Source organism: Leptosomus discolor, chromosome 21 (genome assembly GCF_034619465.1).
Source record: "Leptosomus discolor isolate bLepDis1 chromosome 21, bLepDis1.hap2, whole genome shotgun sequence".
Taxonomy (NCBI): Eukaryota; Metazoa; Chordata; class Aves; order Leptosomiformes; family Leptosomidae; genus Leptosomus; species Leptosomus discolor.
The window spans coordinates 6,223,779-6,251,101 of NC_141411.1; the positions used below are offsets into that span (position 1 = coordinate 6,223,779).

The following is a 27,323-nucleotide window of genomic DNA, read 5'->3' on the forward strand; positions in this document are numbered from 1 at the left end:
ATTTCGGATGTGGATGCAACAATCTTTATCATTTAGGTTCACATGTCCACAGACCCCATGTTCCTGTGATAACATCAGGTCTAATGCTAACCTGTTTTGTAAGGTCATTTTAGAAGTTGCTTGCAACTGAGGATTCAAACCTTGTAATCCCAATTTTGTGGCATTTGCTAGTATTTCCACTTGTCCTGATAAATTATGTAGCCACATATGATTTTGAAATGATGTGATTTGAGGAGTAAAAATTGATTCTAATAACCATCCTGCTTTTGTTCCTGTAGAAGAATGTCTCCAATGGTCTGTTTCATCTCGTTTTAGCTTTCCCGGTACTTTGGAAGCTAGTGGTTTCTTCCTCCGTAAGGGGCACAGGGTTAGCACGCCTAGGGTATGCTGTCCTTCTTTCTTTAGAGGTAACTGAGTGGTCCAAGTTCCATCACTACTGGCCCAAACAGTATGACCCGCAGATGGGATAGTATCCTGGTTACAACCAACTGAATGGAACTTTTCCTTCTGACCAGTCCATGTATGTAGCAGGGAGCCAGCTTGACGTAAACACCCACAACTCAATTTTAATGCTTTGGCCACTAGGCAAATTCTTTGAATTTCAATGGATTTACTTGATGTGGAGCAGTTATAGGTCAAGCTACAATTCCATCTAGGGTGTTTCTTAATAGTTTCATTCCAAGTAATACACCAAGGTGTCCTTTCCACATATTCCCACTCTCCCATTTCCTTTTTTTTTTCCAAATTTTGGGGACTGTCATGTCCTATGGATATAAGTGACAGTTCCCTTTAGGATCACTCCATTTGTTTGGTCCAGATTTGGAGGCCAAACTAGCTTCCAGTATTGTTGTCAGATTATTGGTGTCTCTAGCCTGAATACCAACTTGTAAGGTTGGGGTTGGTTATTTTCCATAATTTTGACCAGTATCTTAGTCCTAAGACTACGTTAAATTTTTTGTTTTCTGTCAAATACAATGTTCCATTACGTCCTCCTAGCTTGGCCTGGAAAGTGGCATTTAAATCAAGAGTTAACACCCCCCCATTCTATTGGTTTAGCTGCAGATTTAGGCAATGGTAGGCAAGCAGTTATACTGCTGGTGGTGTGATTGGATAAGCTGCAAAATCAAGTTTCCTCTACAGACTGTGATTATAAACCAGATTGACATTACGCTTATAACATTCATTTTAACAAAACCAATTTATAACAACTTTTTCCCAGGATCTTGAGTCAAACAGAGCTTAAAGTCCACAGTCAGTGTGGAAGTTCAATTTCCTCGATCCTGATTGGGTGCCTTTTTTACCCGTGTATAATGAATCCAGGAGTTGATTCCTCTTACTTTCACTGCAGTGCAGGTGGTGAGTGGTACTAAATAGGGTCCTTTCCACTTTTCTTTCAACGGTTCGTCTTTCCAGGTTCACATGTAAACTTCGTCACCTGGCTGGAATACATGCACTGGAGTATCCAGAGGTACTGGCACTCATTCCTTCAGGTACCTATGAAGGGAAGATAAAGTCCGCCCTAAAGATAGTAAATAGTTAACGTTTACTTTCTAGTTTCATGCATTTGACTTTCTTTCCCGGTTAATTCATTGATAGGATACAGTTTACCACATAAGATTTCAAATGGACTAACTCCCTCTCATACCACAGCACCCACAGCTCTCAGACATGCAGGCCATCCTTTGCTTACCTCATCCAGCTGTCTGGAGAAATAAGCTACTTACTCTTTCCCAGTCTCCCAACATTTGGGTCAGGACTCCCAATGCTATGTGTTGTCTCTTGTGCACGTATTACACAAAAGGTTTACTTAAGTCTGGTAAACCCAAAGCAGGTGCCCTCATCAGTTCAGTCTCAATGGAACCAAACCCTTTCTGACACTCTGGTGTCCCTTCCAAAGTTTCTCCAGATCCCTTGAGGGCCTCATATAAAGGTTTGGCTATCAGGCTGAAGTTAGGTATCCATAACCTGCACCACCCAGCCATTCCCAGAAACCCTAGAAGTTCCTTTTTGGGTTGGGGGGGAGCTATTTGACAAATGGCTTCTTTTCTTTCAGCCCCTAATTCTCTTTTCCCTCGGGATACTCTGAAACCCAAGTAAGTCACAGTGGTTTGCATGACTTGTACTTTCTTTTGAGATACTTGATACCTGGAGAGGCCCAGAAAATTTAATAAACTTATCGTTGCAAATTTACACTCTGTTTCAGTCTGTGTTCCAATTAGAATATCATCAATGTACTGTAGCAAGGTAACAGAAGGATTCTTACCTTGCCATTCTTCTGGTTCTCTGGCAAGTACATTACCAAGCAATGTCGGGCTATTCTTGAAGCCTTGTGGCATCATGGTCCAACAAAATTGTATCTTCCTTCCTGTGGTAGGACTTTCCCACTCAAAGGCAAATATCTTCTGTCTCTCTTCCTCCAGAAGGATATAAAAGAATGCAACTTTAAGATCTAAAATTGTAAAATACTCATTATTCTCAGGGATGGTTGACAACAAAGTGTAAGGATTAGGGACCACAGGGTGTACATCAACAGTGATCTTATTTATTTCTCTTAAGTCCTGTACCAGTCTACCCTCCTGGGAGTGGGGCTTCTTAACCAGTAAGACAGGGGTATCATACTCTGATTGACACTCCCGCAACAGTCCGTACTGCACAAAAGAATTACTCAATGGTTCTAAGCCCATTCTGGCTTGTAATTCCATAGGATATTGTTTCTTTCTTACCGGTTGAGCTCCTGATTTTAATTCAGTCTTTACCAGAGTAACATTCTTTGCTTGTCCAGGTTTCTTGGAGGCCCATCCCAGAGGTATTACAGCATTCAAGATTTCTTCGGGAATCCTGGCCTCCTCTTGTTTCTTTTCAGGCAGTAGATAGAGCTGAGCTGTCCAAGCTGTCTCTTCCAGTGCATGTAACTGAATAGACTTGTCAGAAGTAGTTAGCTGGGCGTTCAATTTACATAACAAATCTCGTCCCAACAAGGGAACCGGGACACTCTGGTATAGATAGGAATTCCTGAGTTAATGTGGTGTTTCCAATAGGTATTCCGTAGGTTTCAAAACAGGCGTGTTAAGCCAGGCTTCCTGTAATACCAACGATTGGCGTGTAAGTTTTCTCATAGGTCCTTTACAACTAGTTACAACTGAGTAAGTTGCTCCACTATCCACAAGAAAACGTATAGTTTTGTTGCCCAGCTCTACTGGAACCAGAGGATCAGCTGAGGAAATTTTAATACTTTCCCTGTCCCCTTCATTCAGTGTCTGATGTCCACACTGTAACCAAATCTGTGGTTGGGACTGCTTCCTTTTTCCTTTCTTAAAGGGACATTCTCTTTTCCAATGCCCCTCCTTTCTACAATAAGCACACTGATTTGGACCTAGAGGGAGGCAAATGGGCAGATCCACTCCTCTACCCCTCCCTGCTCCATTTGTCCCATTTCTCCCTAAGCCTCTTCCTGCTCCTCTATCACCTCTCATGAAATTTCCAGAGATTGCAGCAGCAATCAGTGGAGCGTGAAGTCTCATTCCCTTATGTTTTTCCCTATTCTCCACCCTCTCCCTATTATTACATACTTTATAAGCAATTTCAATCAATGGAGACACAGACATTCTCCCGACACCATCCACCTTTTGTATCTTTTTTCTTATATCCAGAGCCGATTGCCCTACAGAACAGCATATTAAACATTTTCTTGTTCGCCTCCTCCTCAGATTTAAGTCAGTCCATCATCGTGCAGTTTCACACACACATTCATAAAATGGTGACGGACTTTCATCAGCTTCCTGACTAACATCGTAAAGTCTGGACATAGTTTTAGCTTTTGGCACTCCGTGCCAGACTCCACACAGAAGTATTGGTATTCTTTAAGCAGCGCTTTTTCTGCACCTCCGATTTGGGTCCCATTCAGGATCAGTTCTAGGCAAAAATCGTGAGATATCATCAGTTATGTGTCTCCTCTCCCCTCCTTCCCTAGCCTTTTCAAGCACTAAACGCCTCTTCTCAGCTATAAAGAAAGTAGTTAGCTTATATATTCCCCAATTAGGGTTATATGTTGACATAATAGCTTGTAGTAACTGATGCATTTTCTCCACATTCTCCTGGTAAGACCCCATGGAATGTCTCCAGTTCAGCAAATCAGAAGTAGTAAAAGGTACACGCACAAATACCAGTCCCTCTACCGCTATTGCTTGTCTTAAGGGGGCCTTATAATGGGCTGTTGTCCCTTTGTTCTTCCAGAAATTTGGCTAAAACTACTATTTTCACTGTTCTCTGCAGGAGATTCCTCCTTATCATCATCATCCATAACCCCCTCTTCCTTTTTCCTCAGCAGAACTAACATTTGTGCATCCTCAGGTTCATCTGCCACTTTAACACATTTTCTCCTCACAACAAGCAGTGCAACTCCCCGTTTTCACTTTCTTCTATGCACTTTCAGCCAATACATAAAATCCATTTGCATAATTCCCAGACAATTTATAATTTTCCTGAGTCTCATAATCATTTCTTAAGGCAAAGAAGAGGTCAGCATATGGCACTGCTTCCCACTTACCTGTAGGAGTCGAGTCCATTGATTTTTTATTGTTGGCACATGGTCATGGATGTGCTGACTTTGATGGTATGTGTTGTATGAACCTAAGTGACCATTCACAATCCATACATAAAAGCATATAACAACAGATGGAACAATCAAAAATTTACAAGAGGATAAGGGATTTTTTGCCTTCATGCCTTATTAAACAATCAGGGCCTGGGGGAATGGTTGAAGTCCTTAATCAAGGTTGGGTTATTGATTTTGTGTATAATCATTTGTATAATGTTGATATTACCGTGTCTATTATCTTGCGTGCAGGGGATGATCCACTGACTGTTGGCAACTGTCTATATCGTAGAAAAACAAAAAGGGGGAATTGAGGAGGAACAAGGAGAGAAGGGATGGAAAGAGTTAACAGGATTCAGGCAGCTCCTGTCCTGAGCCTTGAACAAGAGCAAAGGAAGAGAACAGGGAAGTAAACAGGTGCAGACGTTAGGTATGAGAGATGAGAGGAACGCAGGCCTGCAGGACAGCAGCCCATGGGGTTAGCGGTAGCGGTGTGTGAACGATGCCTGTACACCAATCGCAGCTTACTTAGTGGCGGGTGTGCTGATAGAGAAAAGTAGATAATGATGCTGTAGCAAACAACAGAGGTCTTCGGTCTTCGATTTACCCTCAATTGGAGTCCGTGCCTTAATCCACCACACTTACCCTTCCACGACAAAACAACATTAATTGCAATATTGTATTGTAATTCAAAGATCGGTTTTCTGGACATTTTTCCTTTTCATTCAATTCATATGTGGCCACCACTGCTGGCAATACTTTAACAATCTTTCTTTAGCTAGGGGATCCCCACCAATTTCATTCCAATTTTTCTGAATCCATCCTAAAGGAGTATACGGAGACACACCACTATGAAGCGCGGAAACAAACTTCCCAACTCGCAGAGAGTTCTAAAGCAGGTGTGTTAGTTACAGCGCTGGGTGCAAGGGGGATCGGTCCTCCTAGCTTGCTCACTGGGTCACATTCTAAAACTCTGCTTATCACACCAAAACATGCATATTCATGAATTAGTACAATTACTTCGGGGAATACGTGGGGATTTCTTGGAATTCATTATAATACGTTTCCTCCTCTTGGCGCATGCGTGCTGTCATCTGGTGGTTGTCCTTTGGGGGCTTCTGGAGGAAGGCTCGTAGCCTTCTTCACCGTGTACTTTTTACCTTTGGTATAGAATCCTGGATTGGCTTGACCCCAGACTGCAGAACCAGCTTGAACTGCTGATTGTCTCACAAAGACATTCTCATGCAGGCCATTCCTATTGTCTTAAATATTTCAAGGCTGCTTCTGCTTCCTTTATCTCATGCTAGGTTTGAACTGTCTAGCTAACTACCTTCTGCTAAGCTATGCTAAATTAACTCTTTATTCCCCAGATCAACTAGGCCTACCTGAGCCCATTTCACGATTGAACTTTTATACTCTATAAGAACAGTGTCCGCACAAATTCAGGTATAGACCAGAAAAAACCTTTTTTATCCAGGGCTTCACATGCTTGCCTATTGGAAAGAGAGCCCCCTGCTTCTTGTTCCTTTACGTATCTGCGCGTATGAAGAAAGCTACTGCTGCGAACCCGCAGCGGTGCGCCTTATGCCGAGCAAACCAGACAGCAGAGATCAAATTTAAGAAATGGAAAAATCAGCTGCCCACCTGTATGTCTGGTAGTGCAGCTCTCAGAGAAATATCTCGTTGGGGCACTGCACCGTGGGTCGGTGCGCGCTGGAGTCCGCTCAGTGCTTCTCCCCATCGGGTGCGGCAAGACAATCCTGGCAAGGCTGTCAGCGCGGTCCCATCTGTGTCACGAAACTGTTGTCCCTCAAGCAGGGTCCAGTGCCTGATGTACAAAGCCAACCGTTCACACAGAGCTGAGATATCTATTTATGTTCAAGTCTGCGCAGAAAAGGGTGCTGGGTGGAAGCTCCACCAAGCCAGCACACCTCGTTGTTTCATGATACAGTTTATACATGCTTCACAGTTACATAACTTGTTTAATTATTATGCATGCTCAGAAGGTATTTATTGCTATGCTCTCTACTCTAGAACGAAAAATATAAACTAAATTAGTTAGCTTATAGATTTTCAAGGATATTTTCCTCAAAAATATGTTTTTACTGATTGGTTTGTTCTTGCGGAAATCCCATCTCTTAGTCTAAACAAGCAAGACTCTCCGGTGGTACTTTCCAGGGCAGGATGTTTCCCTTTCACCAGTCTGGCGGTTTTCTTCTTGTTCAAAGTAACAGTCACTAGTGAGGTGTGCATTGCTGATAGATCACCTGGTCCAGCAGACAAACCAGACCCTGAATCTTGTAAAAAACAGGACTGGAGTCTGGGAAAACAGGACCAAGCTTTGAGAAAGGAACTCTTGCTGATGGACCACTTGGTCCATCAGACAAAACAACAGGCCCTGGATCTTGGGAAAAACAAGGCCTGAAAAAAACCCAAGGTTTGCAAATCTTATGAGAACCTTGTGAAAAACAAGGCCAAAAACCAAAGCCAAAAACCAGGGCCAGACATGGGAAAGAAAAGGAAGGAAAACTCCATTACTAAAAGAGAGAAAAAGAAGGAAGGAAATTTTTCTTTACTTGCTGTACATGAAGGTTGTTCAGAGCTTTAGTAAGTTAAGTCTGGAATCTTCACTAGGAAAGAAATCCCACAACCTCTCTTCCCCGCGCCCCGCTCCATACTGGTGCTTAGCCACCTACGTAGTGAAATATTTTTCTTCTATCTAGCCAGAATTTCCTTTGCTACACTTTGTGCCTCCTGCCCTTTCAATGCACACCTCCAAGGAGAGTCTTTTCTACTGGCCGTCAGTTTGGTGGCTGAAGACAGCCCTTAGTCCCCCTTAACTTCTCTCCTTGAGGCTAAGCAAACCCAGGTTTCTCAGTCTCCCCTCATATAGCATCTGTTCCAGCCCTGGACAATCTTTGTGGCTCTCCACTGGACTCCTGTCAGTTTGCTGATACCTTTTTTGTATGGTGGGGTCGGGAGGCTGCGCAAAAGTGGATGCAGTGCTCCAGATGAGCCCTCACAAATGTGATTGTGGGGGGTTGACCGTGGCTGGCCACCAGATGCCCACCAAGCTGCTCTTTCACTCCCTCTTCTCAACAGCATGGGGGGAGAAAAGAAGAAAAAGCTCATTTGTTGAGATAAAGACAGGGAGATCACTTACCAATTAGCATCATGGGTAAAACACTTGACTTTGGGAAAATTAATTTAGTTTATTGCAAATTAAAATGGATGGATGGTAAGAAACAAAGACAAGAATTAAACTACCACCTTCTCCTCACTCACTTTTCAACTTCACTTCTTCATCCCCAACTCAAATGTTGTTTAGTCAAACATTGGAACAGGCTGCCCAGGGAAGTGGTGGAGTCACCATCCCTGGAGGTGTTAAAAAAACATGTAGATGTGGCACTTTGGGACACGGATTAGTGGGCATGGGGATGTTAGGTCAATGGTTGGACTTGATCTTAGAGGTCTATTCCAACCTTATGATTCTATGATTCTATGAATGCCTCTACCCACCCTCCACCCTGAGCAGTGCAGGAGTGAGAGGGAATGGGGGGTTGTGGTCAGTTCATAACAGCTCCTCTCTGCCGCTCCTTCCTCCTCATGCTTCTCTCCTGCTCTAGCATGGATCCTCCACAGGCTGTGGTTTCTCCAGGAAACATCCAACTGCTCCCATGTCAGGTTCTGCAGCCCTGCAGCCCTCCCACTACCACCGTCTGGACACGTACAGTTGTGTGGGAAAATAACGGAAGATTGGCGAGGAGAATTGTGAACACGCTCAAGTGACTTGCAGCTGGGGTGTTGAAAAACACTAATTGCTGTTTAGTTCTGTGTGCTTGACAGTAGAATGCCTGTGTTTAGGTAACATAGGCCTGTGATGGACTCGGAGGCACCCTGTTGAACATGCTTGAGATTCCTGCCCTGCTGTAGGAAAGACCAAAGCACAGTGGAAAACCAGGCCTGCTAAATCCCTGACATACAGGTGAAAGCAGCAGGTTTGAAAGCTTTCGCTCTCTAGCAAGGACCCAGCTCCGTGGTGCCTGTGTTCCACCTTGCGGGCTTCTGTCCAAGTGCTGCTTCAGACATCCCCCCGGTTCACAAAGTAACAGGAATAAATTTACTCTTTGCATTTCATCCGTGGTTTTGTGGTTGTTCCTGCGTCCCACCTGTGCCAGCTCACACAGCAGTGCCAGGGGAAATTTTGGCTTCTGATTCACCAATCCTGACAGTTTTGACTAGTTCTATGGCTTGGGGTGGAAGGAAGTAATGGGAGATTATGGTCATGGAGCAAGAGAGAGTGGACAGAATACATGAGGATCTTTCAGTCAGTTCCCAATGAACTTCAAAATCAGTAACAAGAATCTCTCTAATAGTTTTTTAAATCTTTATTGATAGTATGACAGGAAGCACCATGTTTGACAACACTAGTGATTGTTAGCTTTTTGACTGGGAGCCTGTGAAGCAGCTGAAGCATTGGGAAGGTGGGATTTCGGTTGACATGAAGCAGGTTGTATTTCATGCCACTGAGATCTTTACTCTGTACCCAAGAGTTTTCTTAAAATCTGACCAAATGCAAAAGCCTAGCTCTGAGGTCCTAAATCAGAGGTCAGCCTGTCTCAGCCAAGGCTTCTGCTGACCATTAACTCTAACAACCATTAACTTTAACTCTGACTGAGAGAATCTTAAAATGGGCATCTAAAATAGATCAGCAAACTCGAAAACAGACCATTTTCTAGACTTGCTCTACAGGACAATTAGCAGATATGGACATTACACTGCGGGTATCTGCAGAGGGATCGGATGAGTCACTCCTGGATTTTTCATACTAGTCACACAATCTAAGGCCCCATCAAAGACAGAGAATGAACCTGTCCACACAGATGGAAAAAAATAGCTTTAGCAAGCTGTTCCTTCATAAAATGGAGATGAGTCCAACATGTGCTCAAAGTTTGATGTCACTTTGACAATTTACAGTCAGTAAAAGAAAAATTTTATCAGATTATTTTGAAAGTTTTTGCTTCCATGAAATTCAAGGGCTGCCACTGAAAATCTTGAAGTGTGTATGAACTGATTTATAAGGACTTGTCATACAAAGTAATTTTTGTGGGAGGATGCATCTAGGGAATTGAAAGGGAGGTAGATGATAGAGGAAAAAGGATGAGAGAGAGAAAAGTAAGTGCTGTCAGTAAGGTGAGGTGGAAAGGAGCAAAGGGATTGGTGGGTGGATGAAAGACTGAGAGCTAACCCACTGGGGAAGTTTATTTGGATGAGCTAATGAGATAAGCCAGTGCCTCATGTTAGAGAAAATGAAGCAGGGGTGAGAACACAGACAACATCTAGGAAAGCTGTGAGCGTAGGAGATGGATGTCAGCGAAAGTGCGAAGAGTCACTGGCAGAAGGAGGCTGGAAAACTGGAGTTAGTGGAGGTCAGAGATGTAGTGAGCTGAAGAAATCAGTTGAAGGGGATGCAGGGAAAGTATGGGCAGAGGAAGGCGACTGATGTTTTGTGGACTTGGGGGGGGTGGTAAACAGGGATGAACTGGGGGTAGAAGGGAAGACTTGGTGTGATGGGGTGATTTCATGGGGAAAGAGAGAAGAGGGGGCCACTGACATCTAGTGAAAACTGGAAAGTCACATTTGCCATGAGTGTATACAATTCCTCCTCTGTAATGCTCTCCCAGGTTTTAATGATCTGCAGGTCAGGGATTTCCTGAGGCTGTTGTAGATCGTTTGCTCAGGGATGCCTATCAGAGGTCTTGCCCAAGTGCTTCTCTAGTCTCCCCTCAAAACACTTCTGGAGGGAGGGACAGGTGGAGCTTGTTCGATGGCAGAGGCAGAGCTGATATAAATGGGCAGTAACTGAGGATGACTGTTAACGAGATGGCTTGGAAGAAGCAGGTTTAGTACGAGTTAGAAGACATCAGTTCAAGGCAATTAAAGAATTCAAAGCTAGCAGCAAGGAGACGTAAGCACTGAGGAACAAGCAGAGCTGCTTCCAGAGCAATAACTGGGAATAAGAGATTGATACACAGCGAAGGGGATTCCCAGCAAGGAAACCGCGTGGGCCGTCAGTTGGGTGGAGAAGACAAAGGGAGCATGTGAGAAGGCTGAGGGAAGCTGGGCCACCAGAGCCGCAGTGTCCCCTGCACAGTGCCACCCATGGCGGGACGTGTAAGTGCCGCGGAGCTGGTACCGGTTTGAAAGCTTTGCTGCCACCACTGTGTCTGAAGTGGCAAGACGAGACGCTTGAGAAAGCCTACCTGGATGCTGTCATGGGGACAGCGACTTTGATGATCTCCCTGTGCCAAAGGAATCGGGGGGAAAAGAACACTGGAGCCTGGGCAGCTCAGTTGTGCCTTCGTGTGACTGTTCGCTCAACTCCTGCTCAGGTTTTGGCGAACACAACTCACGCCAAGGCCTGATGTATGCTGGGAGCAGCGCCATCAGGTCAAAGCGAGAGTGCGGTGTGGGCAGGATGGGTGGCCGGGAAGAGCTGTAAGGCCATGATGCAGCCATTATCACCTGCAGATCGCTGTTTCCTGCAGCCATCATCGTCTGCCTGGCGGTTTTGTCAGAATCTGCTAACTTGTGGAAATGGTATAGACCGAACCTCCAAGCTGGAAGGTATAAGCCAGCAGCTCACCCAAAAAGCTTTCAAAGTGGATCCAACAGCAGCTGGACTGCTGAGGCTTTCGTGGTTCCCGAAGTGATACAGCGGACGCCCACACCGTGACAGAGGAGGAAGGATGAGCACTCTTGTTGTCAGCTAGGTAACTAATTCTCTTTTTCTTTTTTTGCTCCTAAGTCCATTGCAACCACCAGGGCATCCCAACGTACTACTGCCCCAGAAATCATGATCATGCCATCTAAAAAATACATCAGTGGAGACAAAAAAGACAGAAAGATTTGCTCAAACTTCAGTTAACCTTCAAAGTTGTCAGGAGAAACACTCCCTTCCGGCAGAAGCAAGATTTATTCGTATTCTATGAATATGAATAGATCAAGCAAGGACTACAAGCCACTCAAAACTTCAGAGAACCAACTTTAGTTCTTTTCATGGGTTAACTTGAATTCAGGAAGCAGCAAATAACATCCATCATAAACTGGAGGCATATGCCTAGGGACAAAGCAAAATTAATTGATTGTAGCCTCCATTCATTTATATAGCCATATGCCACACGTGTACTAGCTGAATATTGCAACAAATTTTTTTTTGTTAATATTACCTGAAGACAATCTGGAAATTTATGTTGAGTTTGCCTGCGAAGGGAGGAATCCTGTCCAGAATTTAGGTCCAAACCATTCCTAAGCAAATCACATCCTGGGCTGCATCAAGAGCAGTGTGGCCAGCAGGTCGAGGGAGGTGATCCTTCCCTGCTCTGGTGACCCCCCCCTGCAGCGCTGCATCCAGCTCTGGGGCCCCCAGCACAAGACAGACATGCAGCTGCTCCAGCAGGTCCAGAGGAGGCCATGAAGACGCTCAGGGGGCTGGAGCAGCTCCCCTTTGAGGACAGGCTGAAAGAGTTGGGGGTGTTCAGCCTGGAGAAGAGAAGGCTCCAGGGAGACCTTAGAGCAGCCTTACGGTGCTGAAAGGGGGCTACAGGGAAGGTGGGGAGGGACTCTTAATCAGGGAGTGCAGTGATAGGATAAGGGGTAACAGTTTCAAACTGAAAGAGGGGAGATTTAGATCAGATATTAGGAAGAAATTCTTTACTGTGAGGCTGGTGAGGCACTGGCACATGTTGCCCGGAGAAGCTGTGGCTGCCCCCTCCCTGGCAGTGCTCAAGGCCAGGCTGGATGGGGCTGGGAGCAACCTGGTCTGGTGGGAGCTGTCCCTGCCCATGGTGCGTGTGGGGGGAACTAGATGATCTTTAGGGTCCCTTCCAACCTGAACCGTGCCATGATTCTGTGGTTCTGTGATGAAGGGACTGGAGCATCTCTCCTATGAGGAAACACTGAGAGCCAGGACTGTTTAACCTGGAGAAGAGAAAGCTCAGGTGTGCAAGTACCTAGAGGGAGGGCACAAAGAGGACAGAGCCATGGTCTTGTCAGTGGTGCCCAGTGCCAGGACAAGAGGCAATGCGCACAATCTGGAACACAGGAGGATCCCTCAGAACATTAGGAAACACTTTTTCACTGTGAGGGCGACGGAGCACTGGCACAGGTTGCCCGGAGAGGTGGTGGAGTCTCTGACCTCAGAGACATTGAAAAAACCCGTCTGGACACAGTGCTGGGAAACTGAGGAGCGGGGGTTGGACCAGAGGACCTCCAGAGGTCCCTTCCCACTCCAGCCATTCCGTGATTCTGTGATGGCATGACTTGACAGCAGAAAATGTCAATGGTCTCACTCTTTGGTCAGAAGAGTCATGCTGGGGACGACAGCCATCTGGAGAGTGCACACGTGCAGCGCAGGACTCCGAGGCAGGAGACATGAGTTGAGGATGGGTCCTGCGAGGTGACATCTAGTGCTGGCTGCCAGGGCTGAGGAGTGCCTTGGCCAAACATGTGAGCATGGGGTGTGGTGGCTGGGTGTGGGGTTGAGGATGGGGTCTCTGTGGGGTTGAGGACGGGGTCTCTGTGGGGTTGAGGACGGGGTCTCTGTGGGGATGAGGATGGGGTCTCTGGGGGGATGAGGACGGGGTCTCTGTGGGGATGAGGATGGGGTCTCTGGGGGGATGAGGATGGGGTCTCTGGGGGGATGAGGATGGGGTCTCTGTGGGGATGAGGACGGGGTCTCTGTGGGGATGAGGATGGGGTCTCTGTGGGGACAAATACAGGGTCTCTGTGGGGTTGAGGACGGGGTCTCTGTGGGGATGAGGACAGGGTCTCTGTGGGGATGAGGATGGGGTCTCTGTGGGGACAAATACAGGGTCTCTGTGGGGTTGAGGACGGGGTCTCTGTGGGGATGAGGACGGGGTCTCTGTGGGGATGAGGACGGGGTCTCTGTGGGGATGAAGACAGGGTCTCTGTGGGGACAAGGATGAGATCTCTGTGGGGACAAAGATGGGGTCTCTGTGGGGAAGGGCCTGGAGCAGCGTCACGCCTGCCTGGGCTGGGCCCCATGGCCGGGGCTGCCCCTGGCCTGGCCTGGCGGCTCAGCCCCATCCATCCCCAGGGCCCAACACGGTGATGGCGGGCGAGGGAGGGAAGGGGCCCGGGCCTGGGGCCCACGTGGGCCACCGCTGGCAACAAGAGGGGCCACTTCCAGCCTCAAAACCCTCCAAGCAGGAAGCAGTCCTCCACCGCCCCCAACTACTTCCGGCACCCGCCGGAAGTGCCACCGCCACTCGCTGCTCCACTTGCGGCCGCCCGGCGGCGCCGCGCTCCACTTCCTCCCTCTCCCGGAAGTAGCCGGGGCGGAAGTAGCCTCTGATTGGTGGCAGAGCGGCTGCGGGCGGTGGGGCCGCGTAACCGGGGTGGCTGAGCGGGGAGGTGGGGCTAGCGGAAGTGACGTGCCGCCCCCCCCCCCGCCCGCCCGCCCGCCCGCCGCGGTTGTTGTCCGCCAGCGGTACCGCGCTCGCGCCCCCCGCGGCCGGGCAGCCCGGCCCCCTCCCGCCGCCGCCCGCCATGTCCAGCCGCCCGCTGGGGGCCCCGCGGAGCCGAGAGGAGCGGCCGGGCCGCGCCGCGCAGTTGTGAGTACCGGGCCCCAGGCGGCGCGGGCCGGCGCGGCGCTCGCCCCCTCCCGGCGTCGGGCAGAGGTAGGCGGGCGGCACCTCCGCGGACGGGCGGCCGACGCCGGCCCGGTACAGCTGTTCTCCCGGAGCGCCCGGCACGGCCGAGCAGGGAGAGACCCGCCAGGTACGGTCCCGCCGCCCTCCCCCCCGCCCTCGGCGGGGCCCCACCGTGCGCCTCGGGGCCCAGCGGGGTGCGAAGCGGCGGCGTGGGAGGGGCCCGGCTCCCCCCGTCCGCCCGTGTCGCGGAGTGGGGAGGAGGCGCGGTGTCGCCGGTGTTGGGGCGTCCGTGGCGGGAGCGCCAACCCTCGGCGGTGGAGAAGGGGGAGAGGTGAGGAGGGGGACGGGCCGGGGAAGCGGGCTGAGGGGGAGCGGCGGCGCCTCCTCCGCCCGCGCCTGCCTCCCTCCGGCCTCTTGGTGCCTCCGCCCCCGCACGTGGCGCCCTCGCCCGGCGCGATGGTTGCGTTGGCGTGAAGCCGGCGAGGCCGCGGCGCCGTAAGGCTTGTGCCGGAGGCAGCCAGGAGTTGGGAGATGGAAGCAGGATGTGAGATCCAGGGATTTACCGTTTTACGGCGGGAGAATAGCTTTACACTGGCGTGTTAATTCAGCTACAACACGCGCGTGCAGCCGTAGACACAACGCCAGCCGGGTGGTACGGACTGTAATCATGCCAAGGAGATTTCCTAGGTTGCCTGAGACTCTGTGTTTACATTCGAGCTTTAAACTGGCGGGAGCTCAGCAGGGGCCGACTGCTGGAGCGTGGTTTGGCTCCCGATGCATTTTGGTCGTGTCCCTTGAGTTCTTGGGTGGCTGCGTCTGTTTGGTGCAGAGTTTTGAGTTGGCTCGTTAGAGCCACGAGGTCGCTGTGGCTGCAGGATGGAGTTTTGGCGCTGTTGATGCTCTTTGCAATTGTCAAAGGTTTTATGGCTGAAAGAGGGTGTGGTCATTGATCCCTAGAGCCGGGGTTTATAGTAAAGCACTGGGACCATTTCCCGGAAGTTAGCACATCCTGGAATAATTGTCCGTACTCCCAAGGGCAATTCCACAGGGAGTGAAAGTGTTTCCATACAAAATTATTGTCAAACAGAAAACGTTTTTCTGCCGTTGTTGAAAGCTTCTGGATTACAGTAAACCCCCAAGCCATTAGGAATGGCTTGGATCTAAATTCTGGACAGGATTCCTCCCTTCGCAGGCAAACTCAGCATAAATTTCCAGATTGTCTTCAGGTAATATTAACAAAAAAAAATTTGTTGCAATATTCAGCTAATACACGTGTGGGATATGGCTATATAAATGAATGGAGGCTACAATCAGTTAGTTTTGTTTTGTCCCTAGGCATATGCCTCCAGTTTATGATGGATGTTATTTGCTGCTTCCTGAATTCAAGTTAACCCATGAAAAGAACTAAAGTTTGTTCTCTGAAGTTTTGAGTGGCTTGTAGTCCTTGCTTGATCTATTCATATTCATAGAATACGAATAAATCTTGCTTCTGACGGAAGGGAGTGTTTCTCCTGACAACTTTGAAGGTTAACTGAAGTTTGAGCAAATCTTTCTGTCTTTTTTGTCTCCACTGATGTATTTTTTAGATGGCATGATCATGATTTCTGGGGCAGTAGTACGTTGGGATGCCCTGGTGGTTGCAATGGACTTGGCAAATGGTTTTATTTAATAAAAATATTCTGAGGGTATTTTTGTTAATGGAAAAATTAGGGACAGAAGATGAATTTTTAAATTTAGTATTTTGTTATTTGAGCCTGCTGCTTAGTAAGTGTATTAAACAATATGGGATGAGAACTTTAGACAACAAAATTGATGTGCCTGATCATGTAAATGAAGAAAACAGGAATTCTGTTTCAACTGAGGGAAATATAGGCTATTCTTTTTAATTTTTCTAGCTTTAAATAAATAAATAAATAAATCTTCCTGTTTCTTTCTGTTGTCCCTGCTTCTGTAGCTTGCACAATGCCATTTCCATTGTTGTTGACTTGGAAGGTTTCAACAGTGCCGTGCAGAGTGTTTCCCTAAGGAAATAATGACCGTTTTCAGTCAAGAAAATTGTCACCTAGTTGAGAGTTCCCACTGTGAATGTCACAGAATTTTTTTTTTTTTTCAAGAAAGCTGACTACCTGAAATGGATAGTTTCAACAGTGACCTTTGATAAGGTTCTACCAGTCCACTACTTTTTTTTTTTTTCTCCATGAGTTTATTTTCCCTGAGTTCTGTTCAGGGACCTGCCTTATATTTAGGCCTTGGGCCATGCTAAAGTATCATAACAATAGAAGTCTTTCCAAGTGTTAACATGTGAGGTTTGAGGAGGTTTATATTTGTGGGGTAGGGAAGTGAAGGAGGATGAAGAGGAGAAGGAAGACTTTACTTCAGTAATTATGGGAAAGATCCCCAAGTACAACTTGGCATGATTTAAGGAATTCCTATTATTATTTTTTTTAGGAAAAGAAATTAGTGTGCTCTTAAACTAAATTTATCTGACCCTCTTAAAGGGGGATACTGATGGAAAGATTTGTTCACTCTGCTTAAGGGATTCTCAAAACGCATTCTTCAAAGAAACAATGGCCTGCAGAGTGGGTTAAAATAGGTTCCAGCTCTCCTCTTCATCACTCAATAATGTATGAAAAAGCTGAAAATGCTCTGTTTTATTTTGGTAACATGAAGTGTCAGTCCTGGTTATTTCTTTGTATCACTTTAGTGATGTGAGATATTTACAGTGAAGCATTTTCAGCTTATATCTGAAATAGCAAAAGTGTCTAAAAGCTGTTGACAATGACATTTCTACCTGCAGTGCTGCGTCCAGCTCTGGGGCCCCCAGCACAGGAGAGACATGGACCTGCTCCAGCAGATCCAGAGGAGGCCACAAAGATGCTCAGGGGGCTGGAGCACCTCCCCTGTGAGGACAGGCTGAGAGAGCTGGGGGTGTTCAGCCTGGAGAGGAGAAGGCTCCGGGGAGACCTTAGAGCGGCCTTCAGTGCTGAAAGGGGCTGCAGGAAAGGTGGGGAGGGACTTTTTACAAGGGCGAGTACTGAGAGGACAAAGGGTAACAGTTTCAAACTGCAAGAGGGGAGATTTAGATCAGATATAAGGAAGAAGTTCTTCACTGTGAGGGCAGTGAGGCACTGGCACAGGTTGCCTTGGAAACATCCAAGGTCAGGCTGGACGGGGCTCTGAGCGACCTGCTCCAGCTAAAGATGTCCCTGCTCACAGCAGGGAGTTGGACTATAAAGGCCTTTAAAGGTGCCTTCCAACCCAAAGTATTCTATGATCTTTCCTTCCTCTTTCATAGATGTTTGAGTAAGTATGTGTGAATACTTCTCAGTCTCTCATCTGAACATTTCCTTTCCTTCCTTCTTGTCTGTCTTTTAGCTTTTTGCAATTCTGTAGTCCTGTAAGTACCTGCTATTTGTTTCAAGTAAAAGAATGTTATTTTCCAGAAAACTGTAATTTTGGGGTTTCTTGCTCTTTTTCCATAGAGTGTGAAGTTAAAAAGGTGCAGTTGTCTTCTGCAGTCATGAAAAGCAGAATGATCAGGAATTCAGACAGACTGGATTTTTTAAAGGAGGTTTCTTCCTCAGCCTGCTTAAAAGATCCTGATGTAGCAGTGTCAAAACCAGTTTTTTTAAGCCCATCAAAAGGGGGGCAAACAGTGACTCAAGGTAGAAACCAGAAGAGTGGAGATGAACACTGGAAACTGGCGTCTGCTGAAGAAAATATTCATGCAAATGCATCCTCTATCTCATCTCTCTCTTTCTTTCCCTATTTTTCTTGCTGCTTCTCTCTCTAATGTGCTCCCCCTCCTCTTGCCCAAAAGTTAGAGGTATTCCATTGCTTTAACGGGTGGAAGAGCGTGCCTCTCTGGAGGTTCCTTCTGCCCTTTGGTGCCTATTTGCAGTGCTGGTTAGATCGAGTGGCGGTAAGTGCCTGTTTGCCTTGTAAAATCTGTAGAGGTCTGTGGAACATGCTGAAAATTGCCTTCAGAATATTAATTCTATATAGAAGAAAAGTTGAGACTGTGGATCATGGTGTTATTAAAGAAAGATGGAGTTTCAAAGCATAGATACAGATGCAAAAAGCTGTCCAGGGGCTTAGTGCTGGTCTTCCTAATTCTGTGTTGTCAGTAATGCTAGGAGGTTTAAAGTGGCTCCAAAAGCAAGTATTTTCTGCTTTAATTATGTTCAAACATACAATTTTTTCTAGTTGCTCTTTGTTTAAGCAAAAATGCTTCTGTAAGATCAGTGCTAGTCCTTCTCAACCATCATTTCTGATTCCAAAACATCAAACTCCATTTTACTACTAAAACCTCTGATGGCAGCTTCCAGTAGGAACCATGTGGTATATTGCCCATGTTTTAATTTTCAGTATGTTATATTTAAAACAGAAGTATTGCAGAATTTCCTGCCCACTACACTGATAAATCACATAAATGTCTGCTTTTTCACAGGGATTGCCTAGAAATGAGGCATTGTACCAAAATATTGGACGTGGGAGTTAATTCTGAGGTTACAGCAAGGAGAGCTCTGCATGTCCAAAGCCTTTATGTTTTAGACAGACAATAGCATGGTTATTTATGTCGACCACCACGGGGAATGTGACCCCTCAGGCTGTAGCAGAAACTGTCCAAGTCTGGGAGTGAAGAGCATCCTTGTGACTTCTCACTTGGTGGGAAAAGGCAATGTCTTGACTGACTTCTTGAGCAGATACAACGGTGGGACGCATGAATGGTATCTCCTAGTCACTCTGTTCCAAGCTGAGTTGGAAGCCAAAACTGTAACGCTTCACTGCCAGAAAAATTGCCAGTGTTTCAAAACTACTTGACAGTAAACAGAACAGAATACTGATGTCATCTGGATTGGGACTGGGAAATAATCTCATGTCCATGTTCTCAATGCATTTATTGATGTAGAAAGTCAATGGGACAGAGCTGGAATGCTCTTGGTGGCTGAAAGTGGAGTTGGCAGCTTTGCCTTTTGATCATTCTGGATCTGATGTCAAGACCATGAAACCTAGTTCATTTGGTCTCCTCTTTACTAGTGAGGGAAACTGTTTTGATCATATATGTCTCAACATGACACATGGCTTCTGCAGTGCTGTGGGCATTAGATTGTCCTGAGAGCCCAGGAATTCTTTGGGGAAGATGCCTGCATTCGGGCAAACTCACTTGAAGTAGCAAAGATTCTCTGTCTTGACTTGAACAATGGACTTGAAAAATCTTGGCATTTGAAGCAGTCACGACTAACTGTTGGTTTGACAAGGTTCTATCTGTCTGTCTGCTGTTTTGAGTTCCTGTCTTCCCCTGCAAAAATATCTGTATTTACTCTTCAGATTTCACTGGTGCTGTTCCCACATAGTCCTCTCATTCTTGAAGACTTTTCCTTCCTAGACTTAGACTTCTGTTCTCATAGCATTTGAGTTCTCTTGGTAGCATTTGAGTTCTGTGTTTTTCATCTCTTTGAAGATGACCACCTTTGCAGTCTGTATCTGCCTAAGGAATGAGTAGGCAGGTGAGATGTAGGTGTATGAGTTGATCACCCTACATCCTATTCCACCAAGTAAATGTATTATGCATTTTAATTTCTTGTTTGTACATGTGTGTCTGAAGTAATTTCTGCTTCCATCTTGCCATGCAACTAGTCTGCCTGTATTTTCCTGAAGCTTTCCTGAAATTCATACTTCATAGCACTAAGTAGGGATATTATTAGTAAACAGGGAGATGAGAAAGCAAAAAATACGGCTTCTCTGTGAAATCTGGAGATAATGTTTTTCTTTTACAGAATGAAAGGTCCTGTAAGTAGAAGAGGAGGATAACGTAAGGTGTTGTCTTGGGACTTTTAACTTGTTTTTATCTGAAAAGGATGACATTTCTTGCTACTCTGTGATGTAAAAGTTGGAAATTATTTTCAGATAGTCTGTGGTATTTGGAAATGCTAACCCAAAATGTACACTACGTAGTTCAGTGGGATTTTTGCCAGTGGAGTTGCTGAAGATCAGATCTGGCATTTTTTGGTAGTTAATCTTCTAAGGCATTGCAGCGCTGGGTATACAGTTCACTGATGCACATTATTTAAAATATCTGTTCTGTGTTCACTTACGCTATCTTTCGTTTTTCTTTTTCTTTTCCCTTTTCTTTGTTTTGTTAAGCATTGCAGGCTGTATGTACCGAGTAGTTCAGACGACGGGACCAGATGGAAAAAACCTTCTGAAATTACTTCCAATTTCTAAATCTTCTGGAAGCTTTGTGCCAATGGTTCAGTCTTCAGCAATGCCAAATAATTCTAAAGCGAATATTTCTAGTCCAGTCCATCTTACTTTTAAGACACAGCTTGCCAATACTACTACAGCTTCATCTGTTAAGATACCTGTTTTTCAGTCTCCCAGTCCTGGAAAGATTATTTTTACAAGGACATTAGACAAACAGGAAAGTGTTAGGGCAGGTTCTGAAAAAGAAAGCTTAATTCCAAAATCATCTGGAAGCAGTTGTGTTTCAGTTGATAGACTGTCTTTGCAGAACGTTGCTGTAACAAGTTCATCTAACCAGAGTAACGCTGCATACATGTTGTTAAACACAAAAACTCTTCCAGTTACTGTGAAGTCTCCAGTACTGCCCTCTGGCCACCACCTCCAGATACCAGCTGATGCAGAAGTGAAATCTGTCCCAGCTTCTTTTTTGCCACCTGCAATACAGCAAAAAATACTTGCAGCTGCAGCAACAAACGTGTCTGGAGGAGCTGACAAAACAAAAATGCCAAGTGTTATTTATGTGTCACCAGTGAACACGGTGAAAACAGTACTTCCCAAGCGTTTGCAAGCCATTTGCCCAAAACCTGCTGCAGAAGCTTCAAAACCATTAGCAATGACAGCTACACAAAAGGGAAATAATTCTTCTCCTGAGACAGTAACATCTGATGGTCAGCAGCACCCGCAAACTCCAATGAAATGGATTGTGCAAGAAAGTCCACAGTCATCAGTGCCTTGCCTCATTCCTGTAAAGTCATCCAATAATATGGCTTCCAAGATCTTGAAAACTTTGTCAGACACGAGGAATGTAGAAGTTAACTCTGCAAATATTTTACCACTATCTTCTAGTGGTCCTGGGGGAAGCCAAACAAAAATCACACCTATTAAAGATAATGCTCTAGTCATGTACAATGGGAAAGTCTATTTGTTGACCAAAAGAGGCTCTGATGTTCTGTCAGCCCAAGCTGACAAACCAGCATCTTCCTCTTCTGATGCTTCACTTAAAAAGGAGACACCCAAGCTAATTGATTCTACTGCAGTCAATAAAATAACCAATAAAGTAGTGAATCTGGTATTGTCAAAAAACAAAGGAATGGTGCTGTCTCAGAAGGATCCCAAAAGATGTACAAACTCAAAAAATTCTTCGCCAGCTGCCTTAAGAAATGACTTAAAATCTGCACCTGCAGCTCTGGTGACACCAAATACTAATCAGCAGAATTCCACTGTAAACCAGACAAAGAGCTTGCCCTTCACCGAGAGCATTTCAAGTGGAGTGACCCCTGTTACAGCAGTAGGGACACAGGAAAATGTGTGCCAAAACGGCAAAGAAAAGATTCATTCCCCCAAAGCAGCAAGTGCTGTTTTACCTCAGTCTAAGCAAGAGTGTGCTTTCAGTGAAGACTGGCAAAAGGTAACTCTCTCCAATAAACATGCCCATCTCAGTCTCTGCTAAATTGTTACGTGGTCCTGGTTCTGTTTGAATGAAGTGGCTTTCAATAAGTTCACAGGCTTTTGTAACCAGGTATCTGGAAACGTTGGTCTAAAGTGTGGTTCTGTTCAATACATTTTTTTTTAATTTTCTTTTTCCTCCAGTAAGATTGCTCGATGCAAGTGAGAAAATGCATAAAGAAAAGAAAGGGACAGGGAAAAGATGACTTTATTTCCTCAGAAGATAAGTTGTTGGTAACAACTGAAACCATAGGACAGTTGTTCATTGAGCTCTGGGAGCTGTCTGCTTTCTAACGTTGTTGATGCCGCATTCTCACAGCACAGCCATTGACTGTGTTGTAGGTGTGATGTAAGGTAGAGAAGTTTGCAGCTACACAAGAGGAAAACAAGGAGGAAGAGCTGGGTTTGTCATCCAGAAACAAACTGTGTTGTTGCTGTAAGTCATCTCCAGCCTCTGCTAGCTCAGAGACCCAAGGGCAGGAGCTGTGTTGCCTTCCTTTCATGGCATGATGGAGAGGGATCCACCTCCTTTGACTCATGGTTTCACATCAGGCAGAAGAAACACTTGATATCTTTAATCACTTTCCCCCTACATGTTCTTTTAAGATCATAGCATCAAAAATATGTAAAAAGTACTTAGCCTCAAACCCTGCAAACTCTGCCCGTGTGGGATTGTAGGACAAGTTTTCAGTTGCTCAAGAGTCCAAAATGAATTTGCTTCCAGATAAAAGAGTAATTCTGAAGCTAATTTATACTTGCTTGTGTTGACCAGGCAGAAGAGAAATGGCAGCTAAGCATATCTGGGTGAATTTTAGACATTTAATCATTGCAACAGGGTATAGGGCTTCTTTTTTGATTGTTCCTCACCTGAAAAAATCGTTGAAATAGACTGATTTTTTTTTTCCTTTGGTGCTGTTTGATGCCAAGTGTTAGCTTTCTTATTTGCTTTAAGCTCTATGAAAAATAGCAAATAAAATGTTGGCTGCTTTTAGTCTGTAAATTTGCAAGCCCATGGGTTGCCAGATGTACTGATGTGAGATTGAACTTGAAGATCAGAAACAGCTCAGGCTACAAGGTTAAATATGAGAGATAGCTAATAGTGCTTTGTTAGTGTTATTTGCCACGATGGAAATGTGAAATGCATTCGGCCGTCTGAAAGTGTAAGGACGCTGTCTGATCTTCTGGCATCTTCCTTCATTACTTTGAAGTTTTAGAACAAGCGATTCCCTTGTTGCTTCCTTTACTTTTGTGGTTTACTAGTTGGACTGTGCATTTTCTGGGTGTTCCACAAAGTACTTGAGGTTTTAAATAACTAACAAGAGTGTTAGACCTATGATAATACATATAAAATGTCTCAAAATTGGCTTACCTGTGTTAAATGAAACTCCTGGAGAATGGCAGACAAAACTAACGTTCACCTGTCTTTCTAGTAACTAGGTTTTGGTTTATATGTATGGAGAGGGAGAGAGAGAGTGTGTGTGATTGATGACGCTCTCACTGTTTCTGTATTTCAGATCCAGTGTGAAAAGATGGAGTCACCGGGAAAGGTTGTTCAAATCAAACACCAAGAGAAGCCACATTGGAAACAATACTTGGAATTAAGGAAAAAATTTGGTCTCTCTAAGGAGGAGAGAGTGTACCTTAGGAGAATACCATTAAGGACCTCCTGTGAGAAACCAGAAGAAAGGGTTTGTTCCTTGAAAATGAAAAATGATTCTTGCAGTGCATCATCATTAGATGTGGAAATAGGAAGTCAACATCAGGAATGTGTTAAAGAGGAAAAGGTATCTTGAAATTTTTTAGTGCTCAAGTGTGTACTGCAACACAGTCAGAAAGCAGAGTATGTATAGTCAATACAGAGCTGTGCGTTTCTTGGGACCCTCCCACCTCTGGATTCATCAGGGCAAGTCAGTAATTGGTGTGGTCCCTGTGGGAATTGTTCCTAGAACTTGTTTGTGTTACGGAGTTGTGCGATTTCAGAACGGCTTGAGTACCATCTAGGAACTTTTATCCTCTTTTCTTGGGTCTGCTGGAGGACATTTGAAGACCAAATGCTTTGAAGAAGACTGGACCCTCTAGTGGTGACTGAACAGTCAAAGAGATAGTCTGTATTGGAATAGAAACTGTACCTCTGTATCCTGATTTATATTTAGTCTTGTGCAAACAATTATGTTTTTTCAGTAGTGCAAGGGATATAAGCAGGGTAATAGAAGAGTAATTACTTGTGAGACTTTACCCTTGAGTTTGAAATCAGTCAAGTGCCGCTATTTCAGAGCACTTCAGTCACTCATATGACTAGGTGGAGCTGACTTCCAAAGAAAGGTCTCTGCTTAGTCACGTGTGGTTTTATTAGAAGAAATTTGCCTGTGTGCCTGTCTAATCTTTGGAGTTACAAGTGTCTATTAACCCTGTCCTTTGTCGTTGGCTAGGAGCTTGCTTGGGTGTTTCCGGAAAGCTTCCCTTGATGTAAGGACTTCCATCTTAATGCGTTAAAATAATTTTATCTGCCCAAAGTAGTACTGTTCAGCCATAGTGTTCTAAATTTTCTTTTGTATGATTCTACTCCACCCAGTCAGAGGCTTTCTCAGGTTTTAATAATTCTGTGTTAGAGGCCCTGCTTTGAGCAGATCTACTGGATGCTCTTAGTAAAGTACATGAACTGAAATAACAAGACAGCAGGGAGGAATGCAGTCTTGTAATGGACATTATTGCTAATGTTTGAGCTTTTTGGAAATGTAAGCGTGAAGAGTTCTACATTTTGAATTTTCCCATGAAGTTAGAAAGTTACGCTACGGTTAAAGAACTTCAGCAGCCACAGGAGATGATAGGTCTGCAGAGGAAAGGCAGAAGTGCACTGTTGACTGAGGAGGGAATTCAGTGTTCTGGAGTCATTAACTTTGTTGTTTATTTGCTAGAAAAATATTGAACACAAAAGTATGTGTGCTCAAATTGCTAAAAGAAATGTCTTCCATGTAGTAATTCAAAGAAGCTTGCAACAAATAACTTGTAATTTGTGCTTAGTGAACTGTGATGTAGTTCATGTGTGGATGATGCTCAATTTAACAGAAGTGTATTTTTGTGTGTTTCTTGACTGTACAGATAATTGTGAGTCTGGAAGAGGATTTGACTAAGAAAAGAAAAGTGAAATCCTCACCACTGTCAGACAGCAGAAAGAGGAGAAAATCTTCAGCCAAATCAGCCACAAGCCGAAGTTCAGAAAACACCAGCTCGAGTTCCAGTGTACTTAACAGAAGTGTTTCACCTCCCCCAGTCTTAGCGCAGCAAAGTGTTTCCACAGACTTGGTTGTATCACCTCCAGGGAGGGACCCTGAGCAAGACTCGTACTCTCAATACAGTGACGTAACAGACTCAAGTATTCCAGTTTTGGTGTCTTGTGAAGATGACACTTCAGTTCTTGAAGGTTCTTTCAGAGATGATGCTTTCCCTTTGACTCCCCCAGACTTGGATGAAACAATACGGGATGAAAAAATAAAAAGACTTAAACAGCTCTTAAGAGAACGAGAAGCGGCGCTTGAAGAGATGCGTAGAAGAATGCAGCAGAGCTGAAATACTGAAGCTGGTGATCTGGACCACATTCATCTTTATTTCAGTGACTTCAAGAAGAAGTTCTTTGTTCAAACGAACATCAGTGTTTCTGGTAGATGGAAGATCTTAATGAGATTTACAGTATGTGTGTATTTAGAAAAGTTTAGGTTTTTTGTGAAACACCAGAAATAAAACTTGGACCATCAAATTCTGCTTCTGGGACGTTGCATTTATCAAAGAATGCAGATAGGCATTTTTATTAGTGTATCCTCTATATTTTGAATTGAGGGGTTCCTGTATTAGTCCTAGCAAATACTTACCCACTAGTCCTTAGCAAATAAACTTACCCACTTTGGAATTCCATGGCCTGTCCCTTAGAAACTGAGCGTAGATTGCAAACCCCAATTGTAGGTACTTTTTTGTTTTCCTAATGTGCATTACAACTTTCATGAATTTCTGTGAACTGTCAGTTGTCATAAAAGGTCAGTGTTTAATAAATGCTCTTTAAGTGGTCTGGGAAGTAAACTTTAGGCAGTAATGATGCAGGTATTTATACAAAACCTCTTACAGATGTGAAAATGGAACCAGTTGAAATGTCTGCTGACAGTTACCTGGGTACATGTCTCTTACCATTATTACTGTAAGCCTTTATAAGGCCTTTGCCAGCTGTGTAATGTTGAACCTTGGTTGTGGGGTTATTTTTGGGGGGGGGGAGGTGATTTTTTTTAAAAAAAACCCAAACAAACCCAGAATTGTGTTGAATAATAACTTGTTGAAGCAAAAAGGGCATATTTCTTTATCCGGGGTGATATCTTTAGTAATTCTTGATGAGTATCTTTTCCATTTATTTGCTCAGTTGTTATTTGAACTTGTCTTTGCTGCCTTTGTTTGGTGCTGCCTTAGTTTTGATTTGTAGGACAGAATGTGCACTCTTTGTAGCGTGTTTTCCCAGCGTATTCTGTCATGTGTTGTATGGATGCTTTTCACTACCCTCTGTTGTCCATGTCATTGAGTCTTGTAAGGCCCTTCTTCAGTTCTTTGGCCTTTGTTGCTCCAGCCATGAATTGACTATTTTGCCAGCAGAATTGGTTGTTGTTTTTTTTCTTGTCCATTTATGGTTATATTCAGCTTCACTGATCCCTGTAGAACTCCATAACACAGAACTGCTGAATCCTGTGCACAGGAGACTTATTCACTACTATTCTTATTTTCTGTATTTTAATCAAATTCTCTGCAAGGTTTTTCTCTATTATCACACCGATGCCTCGTGTGTGTAGAGGTTTTGGTGAAGGATGTTGCTTTGGAGGGCCTGGTGGACTATATCAGCCCTGTGTTCTTTATTAATGTGCATCTTGATGGTGTGGAAAACTCCAGTGGATCAGAGAGGCAGGACAGCCTTTTACAAGGGAAGAAGATGGTCCCTGCTCTGAAGAGCCTGAGATAGACCAAGTGTAGAGGAAGGTGATAGACCAAACACGCAGTGGTGGGTGAAGAAGGAAGGTGTATAACGGAACGAAACTCTTTAGTGGTTGAGATTACTGTATAGGAGACAAGTGTCTGTGATAGAGCAAGCAAGTAAGGGTGACGTTATGGGCACCCGTGGGTTCACTGTGTATGGAGTGAGTGCTTTGGGGCAGAAGTCCCATAGTTTATCACAGGGAAACAGACACCTAACGAAGGGCTGATGCACAGCAGAGAGAATGATGGGAATGAATTGGGCTTCGTGACGTACATTACCATGCAGCCCAAGTATCCCAGAGCTAGGAGCACATGTAGGACAGCCGAGTGCCTAAGGAAAGGACTGTCTTGGTTGGACC

At 45.0% G+C, this 27,323-nt stretch overlaps 1 protein-coding gene across 1 annotated transcript; it reads left to right on the forward strand.

Annotated features, from left to right (window-relative positions):
- The first annotated feature begins 14,164 nt into the window (after nucleotides 1-14,164).
- On the forward strand, nucleotides 14,165-25,714 carry LRIF1 (ligand dependent nuclear receptor interacting factor 1). Its single transcript, XM_086476525.1, has 5 exons — nucleotides 14,165-14,229; nucleotides 14,381-14,395; nucleotides 20,416-21,922; nucleotides 23,475-23,744; nucleotides 25,060-25,714. The coding sequence occupies exons 1-5, from the start codon at nucleotides 14,165-14,167 to the stop codon at nucleotides 25,525-25,527; spliced, it is 2,325 nt and encodes a 774-aa protein (XP_086332651.1). The 3' UTR covers nucleotides 25,528-25,714.
- The last annotated feature ends 1,609 nt before the right edge of the window (nucleotides 25,715-27,323 follow it).

Coding starts and splice junctions, on each gene's coding strand:
- LRIF1 (XM_086476525.1), top strand. CDS start 14,165: ATGTCCAGCCGCCCGCTGGGGGCCCCGCGGAGCCGAGAGGAGCGGCCG. Junction 21,923..23,474: donor TCAGTGAAGACTGGCAAAAG/GTAACTCTCTCC, acceptor TCTGTATTTCAG/ATCCAGTGTGAAAAGATGGA. Junction 23,745..25,059: donor AATGTGTTAAAGAGGAAAAG/GTATCTTGAAAT, acceptor TTGACTGTACAG/ATAATTGTGAGTCTGGAAGA.